Source organism: Zingiber officinale, chromosome 2B, assembly GCF_018446385.1.
Source record: "Zingiber officinale cultivar Zhangliang chromosome 2B, Zo_v1.1, whole genome shotgun sequence".
In the NCBI taxonomy this organism is placed as follows: Eukaryota; Viridiplantae; Streptophyta; class Magnoliopsida; order Zingiberales; family Zingiberaceae; genus Zingiber; species Zingiber officinale.
Genome location: NC_055989.1, coordinates 87,897,396 through 87,912,882, shown reverse-complemented (window position 1 = coordinate 87,912,882; position 15,487 = coordinate 87,897,396). Strand labels below are relative to the sequence as shown.

The 15,487-nt window shown below is 41.2% G+C and overlaps 2 protein-coding genes and 1 pseudogene across 2 annotated transcripts; 1 reads left to right on the top strand and 2 right to left on the bottom strand.

Moving 5' to 3' along the window:
- Positions 1 to 791: 791 nt before the first annotated feature.
- LOC122046218 (CRM-domain containing factor CFM3, chloroplastic/mitochondrial-like) lies at positions 792 to 10,186 on the bottom strand. Its single transcript, XM_042606798.1, has 9 exons — positions 9,283 to 10,186; positions 7,495 to 7,987; positions 7,272 to 7,402; positions 5,992 to 6,336; positions 5,142 to 5,298; positions 4,773 to 5,065; positions 4,582 to 4,641; positions 2,296 to 2,546; positions 792 to 1,089 (listed from the first exon to the last, which is right to left on the bottom strand). Exons 1-8 carry the CDS (start codon positions 10,123 to 10,125, stop codon positions 2,373 to 2,375), a joined length of 2,496 nt encoding a protein of 831 aa, XP_042462732.1. The 5' UTR covers positions 10,126 to 10,186; the 3' UTR covers positions 792 to 1,089; positions 2,296 to 2,372.
- A 1,070-nt stretch (positions 10,187 to 11,256) lies between these two features.
- On the top strand, positions 11,257 to 12,562 carry LOC122046219 (oxygen-evolving enhancer protein 1, chloroplastic). The gene is made up of 2 exons (XM_042606799.1): positions 11,257 to 11,607; positions 11,691 to 12,562. The coding sequence occupies exons 1-2, from the start codon at positions 11,272 to 11,274 to the stop codon at positions 12,444 to 12,446; spliced, it is 1,092 nt and encodes a 363-aa protein (XP_042462733.1). The 5' UTR covers positions 11,257 to 11,271; the 3' UTR covers positions 12,447 to 12,562.
- LOC122046220 lies at positions 12,387 to 13,740 on the bottom strand (annotated as a pseudogene).
- Positions 13,741 to 15,487: the final 1,747 nt, after the last annotated feature.

Sequence of the window (15,487 nt, the reverse complement as noted above, 5' to 3'; positions counted from 1 at the left end):
TTTTACTATTGTAATATTTATAATGTGTTAAAATAAATCAATTTAATTAAAAAATATTATATATATATAATATTATTATATTAAAATATTTTTTTATTAATTTAATCAAAATCATATCAATATCGTTTCAATAACTATTGTCCCTGATATTATAAATAAATTGAATGTTTTTGATAAAAATTTATTTATATCGTTCAATACATATAAGATTAATTAAATAAATAAATATAAACAACTCATTAAAATAAATAAACAAATTTAAATAAATATACATTCAACTTATTAATATTCATGAATAATATTTATAAATAATATTCATGAATAATATTTGTGAATCAAGTTAATTAATACAATTCTTATTAACATTCTAAATAAAAATTTTTGTATTATTAAACTCAATAATCAACCAAACAAATTTAGAATTTAAAAATTTAAAACAATCAGCTTGAATAATAATTTTAATAGCTTAATCATTTTAGACTCGCCTCAACTAACTTACCGAATAACTTTAAACATCATAAAATTTAGCTTGACTTATTTACCACTCTAATTGTTCATAGCTATTATTTCATAGGTGTTGACTCAATTTTAATTAAGTTAATATTTTAGACATGAAAAATATATCAAAAATGATATTTTATGAATTAGGCTTTGGAAGGGTATACGGAAAATGGATAGTCATTCCCAGCTTAACAGAAGGAAAAAAAAAAGGATGAAATAAAAAAAATAAAGGTAGAACATAAAAAGGAAAACATGCATATGCAAAAATTAACAGCGTAGAATACAAATACTTCACCCAAAAAAATTATCAGACCTCAATAAGTTGTCAATTAAAATTGTCACATGTTGGTGAATAAGAACCCAATTAAGGGGGAACTAGGACAGCGATGACTAGTACCAGCGACAAAATAAGTATAAAAACAGACCTCAAATCATCAGAGGAAAGTACAAAAATGAAGAACAAATTTACTGCAGATGGATTTACAATTTACAGACTTGATGAGCTATTGCATAGGTTCCTTTGGTGGCCAATCTTGGAGGTTAGCAGCTGCTTCCGCAATGCATACAGTAGTTTTGTTTAAAGATTCCCTGCCAAGGAGTTCAAAACCTGTTACATTTTCCAGAGGATGGAAGAAAGGGATGCAGAATTTTGACATTTTCCAAGAACTAGAACTACACAAGTAGCAGAGGTAACAGATGCATTCAGCTCAAACGATAGAAAGGCGAGCAGAACATACTTCTAGTGACTAACTGAAACTCTACAACATTGGATATTACTGGTAGTTCTCAGTTCATTGTTACATGTTATCATATAAGTTTGCAAAAGGAACTAGTTTCCCTCTCACTTTTGCATTGTAATAGACCACAAGCTTGATCACACATTATGTTTCTCAGTGACATTGACCTCTTACCTTAAATGAAATGGCCCATTTATTTGTAAACCAACTGAAAAATACTCTCGGACATTACTCTTGACCGAGGGTCTCCAGCTAGCTAGGCAGTTGGGATTCAATCTAGCATTGAATAGTTTTAATTACATGCTCATAGATTGCATGCATCATACACGATCCAAATATTTCCAATTCTGAAGGTGAATGTAATTGGTCGTAAAGTTATCTGGATAAGTGAAACAAATTTTAGCGACAAATTTCTAATTTACTGGCTAACGAGCTATGGGGAGTCACCCTGCATATTCTTGAAATTTCACGTATCCTCAATTTGAACCAATATAAAACGTTGCTAAAAGAGAAAGAACAGGTCATATAAAGAATTAGTTAGTTTAGATCAACACCAATGGCTCTCTTCCATGCTAGTACCCTCATTCTTGCATATTTTAAATGAAGATCAAGACTAGGACCTGAATCAAAAAGATAAAACACCTAAAATATTTTTAAATATCAAAGAATGTTTTAGGTCAAAACCCGAAGGGGATATTTTGTTTATCAGTAACATAGGGAGTGAAAATGGAGTGCCCATAACAACAAAACTAGTTTTTACTTCATTACATCAGTGTATACAAGGGAAATCCTGCTTTGATTTCCCAAAAGTCCTAGTTCCCTTTGATTTCTCTTCCCTGATTGTTATAACTATTATTCAGTTAAATCTTACGTGATCTGCCAAACAAAAAAGCTTCATGCCACAGCGAAGTGTCCATGACAAGAAGCAGCATGTGAAAAAGCATATGATGAGGCCACACGCACAATTTGGATATTGATTTTACATCTTCAACTGCCCAAAATTATTATGGCTTCTATTGCACTCCAATATAGAAAAGCGTGTGAAAAAAATGCTAACCTTAACCTTCAAGAAGGCTCCAACAACACCTTCAGGATGACATTTAATATCTTGATTGGGTATTACTCGAAGACACTTCAATCTCTTGAAGCTTCATCCTCCTCGTCTTCAGAATCATAGAAATCACTGATGTCTTCTTCATCATCAGAATCAAGAGAAGCATCTTCATCTTCCATCTGAAATGATGACTCATCGTCGGACTGCATTGTATTTGTGCCAGTAGTAGCTATTTCCTCATTTTCAGAGATTCCCTGTACACGTGAGTTAGAAAATATTAAAAGGGTTCATGCAATCAATCATTCTAGGTGATAGAGTCAAGCTAAAATGACATTGGGTCATTGAGACAATTTTCCCACGTGATCTTAAAGTAAATGACTTCACTTTTTTCATGCTATCTTACAAAATACAAGTTATACTTAATGAACATACACATACTCGAACAAAATCAACTGTGTGCAGATAAGGGATTTCTCTGATTTGATCAAATACATCAACCTACCGGATTTAGTTCAGATGTCAGCCTGAGAATAGTTCTTAGGTCAAAGTAGGCCTGCCAAGCTGTAAGTTAAGATCAGGTTTCAAGGTAGAGGGGAGCTCCAGGGTGAATTGAGGACATCCTTATCAAGAGGTACATCAAAGACTTTATGCCTTTGTCAACATGGTGGGCCAGTTGCAATGCTACTGAGCTGACAACTTCCTGAAGCAGCTTGCAGTCATAAAGCTATTCTGCTCAACTAGGTGGAAGATAGTGGCTGGTGTGACCCTGGGATGGGGCAGTGTTGCGGATGCCTGAGGCGTGATTTAAGATGGAAGAGGTAAGCTCAAAAGTCAAGTTGAAGTTGCTACCCAAATTTCATGTTACATCAAGGCACCCTCTTAATATATAGACATAATGGACCATCACACTTGTTCAGAACTACTGGGTGTGGAACATCTTAACTCTAATGTGGTTACGTGGTTCACAACACCATAGTGACTCAAAGGCATAGGTCTAGCTTTCAATACCATGAATTGAAATGACTCTCATGCCATCCAAAATGACTAATCAATTGAAAATAATTTTTTTTGTAATTTAACTCTAATATATCAAATATAGACAAGTGAGGTGGTCCATTATGTTATGTATGTATATTAAGACAATGTCTCTCTCCCAAATGACTAGTCATTTTAGGATGAAATAGTCTCTACCCTAATTTAACATCTTTTTACTCACTGTGCCCATGACTATGTCTAGTTTGAGCAAGAGAGGACCAAGAGAATTGCGAGAAAGGAGAAGAGGGAGAGACAATGGATCAGAAGTTGATAAATGCTTGGAAGGGGGACTGGAAGGAGAGAATGAAAATTTTCATTTCTATCCGTTGTCGACCTCTTCTCCACTGTAGTTTGGTGATGGTCCAATGATTTGCCAAGGTCCTGCAGTGGATTAGTGGTGGTCTAGTAATGTTTAGTTGTCATATTGAACCACCATTATGTGTGACCATGTTGAGGTGAAGACAAGACACTGGTTCAGTGATGAGATATGGTGGCGTACAGTTGTGATGACCACAGCTGACAATACTGACGACTGATGATGGTCGCGATGGCTGCCGACGAGTGATAACCAGTGGTGATCATTGATGATTCGATAGTGGTCCAACATTTAGTGGTGAGTAGTGGTTAGTGATGAAGAAAAGGCATCAGATATTTTATAATTTTCATTTGTCTCACCCAATCTATCCATATTTAAATAAATCAATTTTAAAAGGAGCAAGAGAGACACTGAGACAGCGATCCTCATCGGTTCATCTCTCTCTGTAACTTCATCCAAGTAGATATCCTTTCCCTCTTCATCCCCTCCATTTTGGCCCCCTTCCCTCCAAGTGTTCCCAATAATCCGAAGTGAGAATTGAACAGTTGTGCCCCTTTTCCCCTCATATATCCTTGCAAAAAAGCAATAATATACTGGGAAGTTGAACATATAGCGCAAAAACAATCACTCAAAGCTAATTTTTAGGACCATGGATGATGAGACATGTCTATTGATTTGATTCAGGCTTTGCATCAGTTTGCTTTAACATAGAACAAAGAATTTCATCCAACAATAGCACTAAAATAGTTCTAACCATTGTGCACAAATCCTGAACTTTGAACTATATCCATATATGATATGAAAGCATGTTCTTGATTATTAGCTAAAGGGGAAAAAAAACAAACATAGTAGAATGGAGTATTCATAAATGGTGAGTTGTTCTCCAGGGGAAAAGAAAAATTGTATTCCCAAAAGGTTATACTGACATTGGCACATACCAGTTCCTCCTTCATTACTTCTATGTTTTTCTCAAGCTCGACTATATGTTGGCTAAGGGCCTGCATTAAATATAGAGAGAGAAAAAACAGCAATTAAATTCAAGACATCATTTAATAAAAGAGTTAGGGATAAAATTGTGAGATAGAGGACTTTCTTTTGCAATCATAATATGAAAGTAATTTGAACATACCTCATGGCGTTGTATTGCTATTGCACGCTTCAATGCTTTTGCCTTTGTTAAAAGATTTCTAGGGCGCAAGCTAATAGGTCGTTGATAATTCTTCCCACGATAATAAATAAGTGCATAACCTTTGGGGACAGGCTCAATTGCAACTAAAATACCACCACTCTCGTATTCGAGGAGTCTTGCTGTGCTCTCAACAAAAGCTAAGGTTTTCTGCTTAGAAATTAGCTTAACCAATTCCCTATGCTTCCAATGCAAGTGCATATTCTCGATCACACCATCAAAAACACCACGGATTCCTATGTTTGGACAAACAATCAATCTAAAAATTGGAAGCAGTGATTCGGCAAAAATAACCAAAAGACAGAAACTGACCAAGTGGCAAGTATGCCTTCATTCGCAAACCGATTCTGCGAAACACAGATCTTTCTTCATCAGTGATTGTTTCCTGGTCCTCACATGGATTGACAGGAACCATTGATGCTTCAATCTTAGTAAGCAATTGCTCAGCTCTTGCCTTCTTTGCTTGAGCCTGCCCATAGGGAAATAAAAATTATCTATGATTAACATTAAAGCATTGCTTGAAAAGGAAAAAAAAAAATCAATCACACACAATGGAGATTTTTTTTTAATTTAGATCGGATATCTTCTATATATAAACATATGAGAATACAGTGAGAATTTACAACCAGCAGCAGCTAGTTCATAGACGCATCCTGGATATTTCATATGCATATTATCTACTCTCTAGAAGAGGAGCCTTGGCGCAACAGTAAAGTTGTTGCTTTGTGACCAAAAGGTCATGGGTTCGAATCCTGGAAACAACCTCTTGCAAAAAAGCAGGGTAACGCTGCGTACAATGAATCCTTCCCCGGGACCCCGCATAGCGGGAGCTTCATGCACCGGGCTGCCCTTTCTTATATTATCTACTTTCTAACACTTAGGAGCATCTGTATGGCTATAACAGAACATTAGTTATTCATTCTAAATGCAAACATCAAGAACACTCTTAAACAACCAAAATATAACTAAAAGCCTACAAGTTCAGGATGTACAGCCTTAAAAGGGTTCCTTAAAATCTGACTAACATGCAAAGGGGGCAAATCTCTAAAAATTTTGTAGAGATTTACTATAACAAAGTAATATGTAAGTAAATTCAAGATACATGACATTTCAAATTTCATAAAAGCAGAAGCACAGCTTGCCAGAGAAGAAGGAAACTTACAATGGATAGTTTATGTTCAACCCTTTTAAAAAGCTTGGTTGTTTTATATCTTGAAGCTTCTTCTTTCATTGCATCACGCTCTTCAGTGGATATTTGTCTTCCCCACCGTGCTTGAGCCTCGAGAAACTCAGCTAAAGTACCAACAGGTGCATCCCCCTCAGGTGCATTTACATTGGGTTCTCCAATCGTTCTTTTCCGCAGTTGCTCCTCTGCATCTTGGATTTCCTTTGTCAGTTCCTCCCTTTCAGCCAAAGCAGTGGCTACAGAAGCCGGAATAAAATCCTTCCCACGATAAATAACAATGTAATACTTGTTTCGAAGAAGCAAGGTTCCTCCAATCAAAGCCTTTAAAGTCAAGCAACCACTTAAATCTTTAAGTCATTATGTTAAAAAAATGTCAATTTGTGCAATCATAAATAGAATTTTGCATAAAATACTACTAGTGCAAACTGCAAAACCACATCCTTTTTTAAAAGAAATGTAGTAAATAACTTGTTAAGAATACATAAAGATGCAAAACATTTGAAAACACAAATCCACTATTGTTTCATTGTCACAGGTATATGTAAACAAGCATCCTCCATATCTAGGATGTATAATCAGCATGCAGAAGGTTAGCTCCGAAAAAATATATATATATATTCCAACATGTAAGATAAGGTAGTCAAATATAAGGAAAACTAGAGAGATCATAAATAAATAAATAAAATAAAAAACAGATGAGTGCCAAACAAGAAAATGTTTCTAGCTATTTAAAAAGGTAAAAAAGGATGTGGGCCAAGGGCAAATATCTGGAACTGCCACAATTGGCAAATGAGTGTGTATGACAATTCCATTACACAGTTGGATTCTTAGAAGTATGAGAAAAGGAAATGGACCAACTGTAATGACACTTTGATTAAAAAAATAAAAAAAGTTTCAGCATTCAATCTCCAATAAGAAAACTTATATACTGATACTAATTGCTTAGGCGGAATGGGGCCTTTAATGCAGTAAAAAAACTGAGGAAGAAAAGTTCAAATATGCTGGAAGACAAACCTTGAACCAAGTTCAAAATGAAACCAATCCCAAAAAAAAAAGAACCATTTGAGGATGACAAGTGGTATCTATCATAACCAAGCTAGAGCAATCATAGTTCACATCAAACACAAAGCTACTTTCCTCTTGAAAAATAAATATTTTCCCTCATTATCAAGATTTGAATCCATAAAGATGCAGGATAGATAGAAACCTAGAGAAGAAAAAAATAGTTACAGAAGAAACTAAAAAATTATACGAACCTTCAGCTCTTCAGCCATTAGTTTATTGTTGGTATTTTGAACTCCCCTTTTCACTGCAATTTTCACAACTAAACTTTTTTCCCAAATCTTCAGAATAGCATCTGCCAAACCATGATGGTGTCTGTTTCTCCCTTCACCATAACAATTTGAGGTGATAACATTAGCATGAAAGAAGCAATAAAGAAACAGAATTGAGAAAAAAAAACATTTTGACCAAGCATACCAAGGGCGAAATGACAAGGAAGTCTCTTCGCTAGCTTTCTCAAGTTGGTCATCTCTGAATTGGTAAGGCGTGCTCGCATACCAGAAGGCAGAAGTCTAAAAGGTGTTCTAAAACCAGGAATATTTTGAGGTAATAAATCAGCATCTACAGGTAAAATCCCAGTTCCCCACCAATCAACAAACCGAGGACCTAACCCATCAAGCAAGCGGTTAAACTCCACTTCCTCTTCTGCCAGATTTTTTTCATGCTTAAGGTTTAAATCAAATGAACTTGAAGTTACAGGTTTTGAGGTTACAGAATGATCAACATTCTCGACCAATGTGGTGGTTTCTGAAACATCTGGAATAAATAATGACTCAGTTTCATTTGATACTAATGTCTGATTGTTTTGCACATCTGGCAATTGAGTTCTAGAAGGACGTTTATAGTTGCTACCCCGATAGACCACCATAACACTACCAGATCTCCAAATAACCAATCCTCCAGTCCTACTCTGTCCACAAGCATAACCTTTATGAATACATCAGCACGAGAAAACATGTAGTGTAACTATCATAGAATTGTGAACAACAAGATTGCACATCCAATATTTGTCTACAAAATTACAGAAGACCACGATAATAGTTTCAAAATGGTGAATGATTTATAGTAAATGTTAAAATCATCTGCCGAAAACAATCCTAATACTGCCACTTTTGATTTCTATTCTAGCTTCATACATTAGAAAATTGCTTCATATGATAGAAATTTGCCCTCAACAATCTCAGAACCAGGATCTGAATCTGCAGCTGCTTCAGCAGAAAATAAACACAATCACTGTGCCTGATTGTTTGAGTTGCTGGTTTCACCTTGTGTGGCTGCATAACCCATTAAAGCATTGGGGACAACCCAGCAAAGGTCTATCAGGTGGTTCAAACCAACAGTCGTGCAGGCACACACAAGCAGCATGCGCACAACCCTGTGTGAGAGGGCAGCCTAACTGCAGCCCATCACCTCAAGGAAGGTGTGTGGGTCCGGCCTACTACATCAGTTCTGCATGTATTAAAATTTTCTAACCTTAGTTTAATTCCCTTGCATAGTGATTCGTGCACTCACCATTGGTTGAGATGGTGCCTCAAGATACATACAGCTATCAGCATTGGTTGAGATAGTTGCAAAGTTTTATTTATTTTTCATTATTGTTGAGCAAGGAGTCTAGGGAGGTTGATAGACTTTTCTACATGATGCAAGCAGTGGTTGTTTAAGTTTTCTCTATACTTTAGCTCTCAATTGATATAAACTAGAATTCTCTTCTTGGACAACAGGCTTAAGTACATCCTTGTTATATTGCTTTTGTGTTTCTCTTGTATTCGTTTATCGTCCTATTATGCTGGAGAAGATTGCCTAACATAATGTGCCCAGTGTATTGCTTTTAGAACGAAGAGAAAGATTCCACTATGTGAATTCATGCTAGGTGACTTCCAAATTCTATGTGAACTAGTCTTGATCCGTTGTGGGCAGTTCAAGATGGTAGATTAGAGCATCTACCTTATTGGGCATTGATCTTACAGTGATTTCTTGAAAGTGTCAACAGATGATGACACAACCTCAACCATTTTGTTTAAATAAATTTCCAACACACAGGAGAGTAGGCGATATAAATTGAACTTGTATCTGAGTATGCATTTGCATTCATATACTCATATTAACTACATTGTCTAGAAAGATTATCCTAGTGCTTCAAGATGTACAAGAGAAAAAAGGAATAACTGAGATCAACAAGTAGGAGATGACTAGAATAATACCAACCTCAACAAGCTCATGAGCTGTCTTCATATCATGGACCAAATCCTCATGAAACTTTAACCGAACTATCTCCGACTTCCTCCATGCATCATGAATCTTCTCAGTAATGGCCTGCGTGACACCAGCTTTCGGCACAGTGATTCTTTCTCTCAGCATGATTCCCAGCCGCCTGAGCCTCCGCAGCTCAGAATCCTCTATGGTGAGCTCTGCTAAAGTTGGCGCCCTCAGTCTCTTTCGTTTTTCTCCCTTCGTAACCTCTTCCTCCACAAACCCTCTGTCGTCTTCCCTCTCCCACGGCAGAAGAATTCGATCCACCATTTGGCACGTGTGCGGACGGCTCCAGGTGCGCTCTAGAAGCTCACCCAACCTCTCTTTTCCGCTCAAAGGCGTCTCTTTGCTGTCTCCGTCCACGCCCTCTTCTTCCTCGCAACTGAGTTCGAGGTTACGCAGCCGATACACGATCCTCTCAATGGAGCCGCCTCGGCCAACGTCGGGCTCTTTCGGCTTCCTCTTTGCAGGAGCCTGGGATGTAGACGACTCAGGAGGATCCCACTGCTGCAACCAGGGAGCGGAGCGGAAAGGGGGATTCGTGCTACCACTGGGTAGCCTGCCATCCTCGTCGTTGTCTTCCCATGGTAGCCTTGCGTTTCCGGAGGAGCTCCGTGCATCGGAATCACCGCCCCCGCGCTCAGCGAGGCGGACGGAGGACGACGAAGCTGAGGAGATGCGGAAGCGGTGGAATCGGCAGCGGGGAAGCCAGAGGGAGAGAGAGAGCGGGCGGGAGCAAAGAGGGAAGGAGCTGTGTGAAGGGAGCTCCGCGATGTGAGCACTGGGAAGGAGAGCCATTTGCTCCCCCTCGGTGAAGACAAGCCGTTTGATAATTTGCTCGAGAGAAGACGCGACGGGATAAGGGAGATGGCGATATTATGCTCCGCTATCAACTTTATAACGTAACGTAATCAACAAAATAACGTAACGATAACGTGACGTCTTTACATATCATCTCGGAGCTTGCCAAACAAAACGCCGATCCGCGTTTGCTTCCGCGAAGTGGTTCTTCGCCGGACCAGGCCGCCGGAACCCTAACCCTACCTGTTCTTCGTGCCGATTCCAAGGCGACGCTTTCGGCCTTCTGGCTCAGCTTCGGAGAGAGAATATGATTCGCTCGATTCCTCCTCATTGCGTATTTTGGATCCAAGATCATTCTGTTGTCGGAAAAAGCTCTCTGTGTGCTTCCTCCGCCAGCCATCGAGATGGAGTTCATCGCTTCCGTGCAATGGCTCCTTCCCCATTTCGTTTCCATGTTATGGGCGATATGCATGCTCGGATACTTCGCCGTCTTCCGCTCTGGATCTCGTCGTTTCCCACTCCCTTGCCACGCTCTCCGTATTCGTCACCTGCCGGTGCACTCGCGCTACTGGTCCTCCTTGTGCTCGCCGAGGCCACCACCGCTTGTCAGAAAGCATGGACGTTCCCCGAAATGAGGAAAGAGAGTCGCCGACGGCCGCAAGGACCCACAAAAATTCGGCTCCATCTTTCCTTGTCTTCTATACGATCATGAGAAGACTCCTCTGGCCCTTGTTCTTCTTCAAAAATCGACTGGAAAAGCTAGTGATGTGATGTCAATGTGGTTGTGATCTCTGGTTGGAGCTCTTCAGAGAGACGAGTGCAGAGAAAGAAGATTGATTGAGGCAAGTAACTATGAACATATATAGCTCTGTAAATTAAGAACAAACATGCAAAATAGCAGAAATTCTTGCTGTTAATTTCTTGAGTAACACAAATCCCTGTTGTTTGGTGAAGTTTCTTATTCAAATAGTCTCTGTTTGGTGAAATTTCTCCTACCTCAACAAAGATTTTTATGATATTTAAGCGTAGAGAAGCTGTGGATGGACTGTGGACGGTAGACTGGCCACCACACAATCTAAAGCGATGACAAGCGAAGACGACAGCGAATTTCCACATCAGAAATGGCAAATCAGCACGTAGCCAATGGCAGAACTCCTCTTATCCGATCTTCTTATCCTCCGCTGTCAATATACCTCCATCCAACCCGATGGCACTCAGCCAACAGAGGGGGAAATGGCAGCATCTCTGCAAGCCGCCGCCACGCTGATGCAACCGTCCAAGGTCGGCGCTGCCGGCCGAAGCATCGCAGGCCAGCCGGTGAGGTATTCTTCCCACCTGTCTAAGGCGTTTGGGTTCGAGCCGGCCGCCGCCAGGGTCTCCTGTTCTTTACATTCCGACCTCCGAGACTTGGCGCAGAAGGGCACTGACGCCGTCAAGCTCGCCGGCTTCGCACTGGCCGCCTCCGCCCTCGTCGTCTCCGTACGTGCGCAAAAAAAAAAGGATCGGTTTTATGTTAATTGATGGCTAGTTTGTTGATCGATGCCCGCGGGGGTGATTGACAGGGAGCGAGCGCAGAGGGCGTGCCGAAGAGGCTGACGTACGACGAGATCCAGAGCAAGACGTACATGGAGGTGAAGGGAACGGGGACGGCGAACCAGTGCCCGAGTATCGACGGCGGCGTGGACTCCTTCGCCTTCAAGCCCGGGAAGTACAACGCCAAGAAGTTGTGCCTGGAGCCGACGTCGTTCACGGTGAAGGCGGAGGGAGTGTCGAAGAACGCGCCTCCGGAGTTCCAGAAGACGAAGCTGATGACCCGGCTGACGTACACGCTGGACGAGATCGAGGGGCCCTTCGAGGTGGGCTCCGACGGCAGCATCAAGTTCGAGGAGAAGGACGGGATCGACTACGCGGCGGTGACGGTCCAGCTGCCCGGCGGCGAGCGCGTGCCGTTCCTGTTCACCGTCAAGCAGCTGGTAGCGACGGGCAAGCCGGATAGCTTCAGCGGGAAGTTCCTGGTGCCCTCCTACCGAGGCTCCTCCTTCCTGGACCCAAAGGGCAGGGGAGGCTCCACCGGGTACGACAACGCCGTGGCGCTCCCCGCCGGCGGCAGGGGAGACGAGGAGGAGCTGAGCAAGGAGAACATCAAGAACGTCTCCTCCTCCACGGGCACCATCACGCTCAGCGTCACCAAGAGCAAGCCCGAGACCGGCGAAGTCATCGGCGTCTTCGAGAGCCTGCAGCCGTCCGACACCGATCTGGGTGCCAAGACTCCTAAAGATGTGAAGATCCAGGGAATCTGGTACGCCCAGCTGGAGTAGTAGAACAAACTTATCGATCGTAATCAGAAATCGCCTTCTTGCCGCACCCTCTTGTTCTTAGCCTCAACTGTACCTTTTTGAAAGAACTGGACGTAATCTATTTTATTTATCTTTAATATCAAGAACACCTACCTCAGAATCCTATCAACACACACGAAGACTACTAACAAACAATTGGAGTCTTAAAAAGTTTTCTAAACAAATTGATGAAAATGTTTTAGAACTAAAAACTTCAATCGGCAGCACCTCAATCTCAGCCGAGAATATGTCATAAATCAAAAAGCCAGCCCACCCACACTGGTAGTGGAGGTAAAGGGGGTTGCCGTTGGCGGCCTGCGCGCAGACAAGGCGAGGGATGCAGTCGACGAGCTCGAGCTCACGGCACATCTAGAAGTTTGTAGAAGGCGTAGATGTTGCCCAGGTTGCCACCGGGGACGATGACCCAGTCGAACTGCTGGAGGATTTCGATGGCGGCCGTCTTCTGGCCCTCGAGGCGCAGGGAATTAAGGGAGTTGACGAGGTAGATGGGGAGCGCTGCGGTGACCTCACGGATGGGCCGCATTCAACCATCGAAGTCCGTGTCGATGGAGATGACGGTGGCGCCGTTGGCGATGGGCTGAACGAGCTGAGAGAGGGAAATGCGGTCAGCTGGTAGGAAGACAATGGAAGGGATGCCGGCGGCAGCGCAGTAGGAAGATAGGGCTGCGGAGGTGTCCCCCGTTGAGGCGCACCCGACGCCGGCGATGGGGCGGCTGAGGGGGGACCAGCGGAGGCGATTGCTTCACCCAGAGGTCGGGCATGCCTCCGAGGTGGTCGCGATCAAGGCGCTCCGCCCAGGAGAGATTAGAGTTACCCTCGAAGAGGGAGACAATGTGGTCGGGATCGATCTGGGGGAGGACGAACTCCTTCTTCGACCATACGCCAGAACCGTACGGCCAGAAAGTGCCACCGACACGGGAATCAAAAAGGGCACGCCAATAAGAGCCCGGAAAGAGCTTCAAGGCGGCCAGGTCGTGGCGGACGTCGAGCAGACCGCCGGAACGGCTGCGGTAAACCACCTCGTCGAGCGAGTAGGTCTCCGGGGTGTCATCCGGAGAGTTGAAGGGCACGTACAAGGCCGAGAAGCCAGGCGGCATCTTCGCCTCGTAGCGTCGGCACGCCTCCTCGCGGATATTCTCCTCCTCAGGTCGTCGAGTCTTCAGCGGCTGCTGTTGGCTGCTTCCGCTGGAGGCTTCCGCGGCGGAATATGAGATCGGAGATCTCAGTTGAGGCCACAGGTGTTAGAAAAAGAATTATTGGTGGAGAAATAAAAAAAAAATTTGGCATAAAAAAATATGAAAGTAGAGAAGAATATGAGGAGTGGAATAAAATAAATTTTTAACTTATTTTACTCATTGAAAAAAAAGTATATATTTATAAATTTATTAGATAAATATTAATAATATAGATTTTTTTTTAATTCTATCTCCACGAGATTCTTATCTTTATCATGATACTCATCAAATTCTATCATATCTCAAACTCTCATCAAGAATCCATTTCATCCATCTTCATAAATTTTTATCAACAACTTTTATCTAAAAATAAAGTTTAATTCGCAACATCCCCTTTTAAACTTGATTTTGTGACTCCAAGTAAATATCGCATTTTGATGAAGTTTCAAATTTGAGTGATTTTATAAAGATGTCAGCAATTTGATCTTTAGTCTTCACATAGACTAGCTCCACATCTTTATTTTTCACACGTTCACGAATAGAATGAAAGCGAACATCAATATGCTTACTTCTTTAATGGTATACAAGATTTTTCCCAATGCAATTGCCGATTTGTTATCAATGCAAATTTGAGTTGCTTCATTTTGTTCAAATTTTATCTCCTTTAGCAAGCTTCTTAGCCATATAGCATGACTAACACATGAGAATGTCGCAATGTACTCTACTTCACAAGTGAAAAGAGTAACAATAGGTTATTTTTTTGACATCAAAGAAAATGTCATATCTCCAACGATGAATGCAAAGTCGGAAGTACTTCTCCAGTCATCACAGTCTCCGCCCCAATCACTATCCGAATATCCAACAAGTTGAGAATTATTAGAGTGAGAATAAAATAGTCCGTGATTTAGAGTACCTCGGACATAACGAAGGATCCGCTTGGCCTCCTTCCAATGAGTCTCTTTAGGCTCCTCCATAAACTTGCTTACAAGACCGACTCCATATAATATATCCGGTCGAGTGCAAGTTAGGTACCACAAGCTTCCCACCAAGCTTTTGAAACATGTGGGATCAACTGTCTTTCCTTCATCACTCTTGGATACTTTGTTTCGCAGTCCACCGGTGTTTTAATTAGATTACAACAATCCATTCTAAATCTCTTAAGGACCTCCTTTGCATATTGTTCTTGAGTCATAAATATGCCATCAACTCCTTGTTTCACCTCCAAGCCGAGAAAGTAGGACATAAGTCCCATATCGATCATATCAAATGCTTTTGTCATAGCTTCCTTAAAAAGTTTTATCATTTGAGGTGAATTTCCTGTCAAGATTAGATCATCTACATATAATGATACCAATAAGATGTTATCATTATCTACTCCTACATAAAGAGCATGCTCATAAGAGCATTGCATAAAGCTATTTTCTTTGAAGTATGCATCAATTCTTGAATTCTATGCTCTCAGTGCTTGCTTCAAGCTATAGAGAGTTTTCTTCAATTTCAATACCTTTCTTTCTTGCCCCCACTTGATGTAGTCAGCCAGTTGTTCAACATAGACTTCTTCTTCTAAGTAGCCATTAAGAAATGACGATTTGACATTAAGCTGAAATATTTGCCACTTTAGTTGAGCGGCTAAAGAGATTATCAACCTTATAGTCTCCATTCGGGTAAAGGGAGCAAACACTTCTTCATAGTTAATGTCGGCCTTTTGTTTGTAGCATTTTGCCACAAGTCACGCTTTGTACTTTTCTATTTCTTCTTGAGCATTTTTTCTTCACTTTATAAACCCACTTCACACCAATGAGTTTGTGGCCATCAGGCAAAGTAATA

Bases quoted from the DNA above. Each gene is read 5' to 3' on its own strand.
- LOC122046218 (XM_042606798.1), bottom strand. From the start codon at position 10,125: ATGGCTCTCCTTCCCAGTGCTCACATCGCGGAGCTCCCTTCACACAGC. The intron at 4,642-4,772 runs GTATGTTCAAAT...TATTTAATGCAG, and splicing joins TAGCAATACAACGCCATGAG to GCCCTTAGCCAACATATAGT. The intron at 2,547-4,581 runs GTATGTGCCAAT...TCACGTGTACAG, and splicing joins AAGTAATGAAGGAGGAACTG to GGAATCTCTGAAAATGAGGA.
- LOC122046219 (XM_042606799.1), top strand. From the start codon at position 11,272: ATGGCAGAACTCCTCTTATCCGATCTTCTTATCCTCCGCTGTCAATAT. The intron at 11,608-11,690 runs GTACGTGCGCAA...GGTGATTGACAG, and splicing joins CCTCCGCCCTCGTCGTCTCC to GGAGCGAGCGCAGAGGGCGT.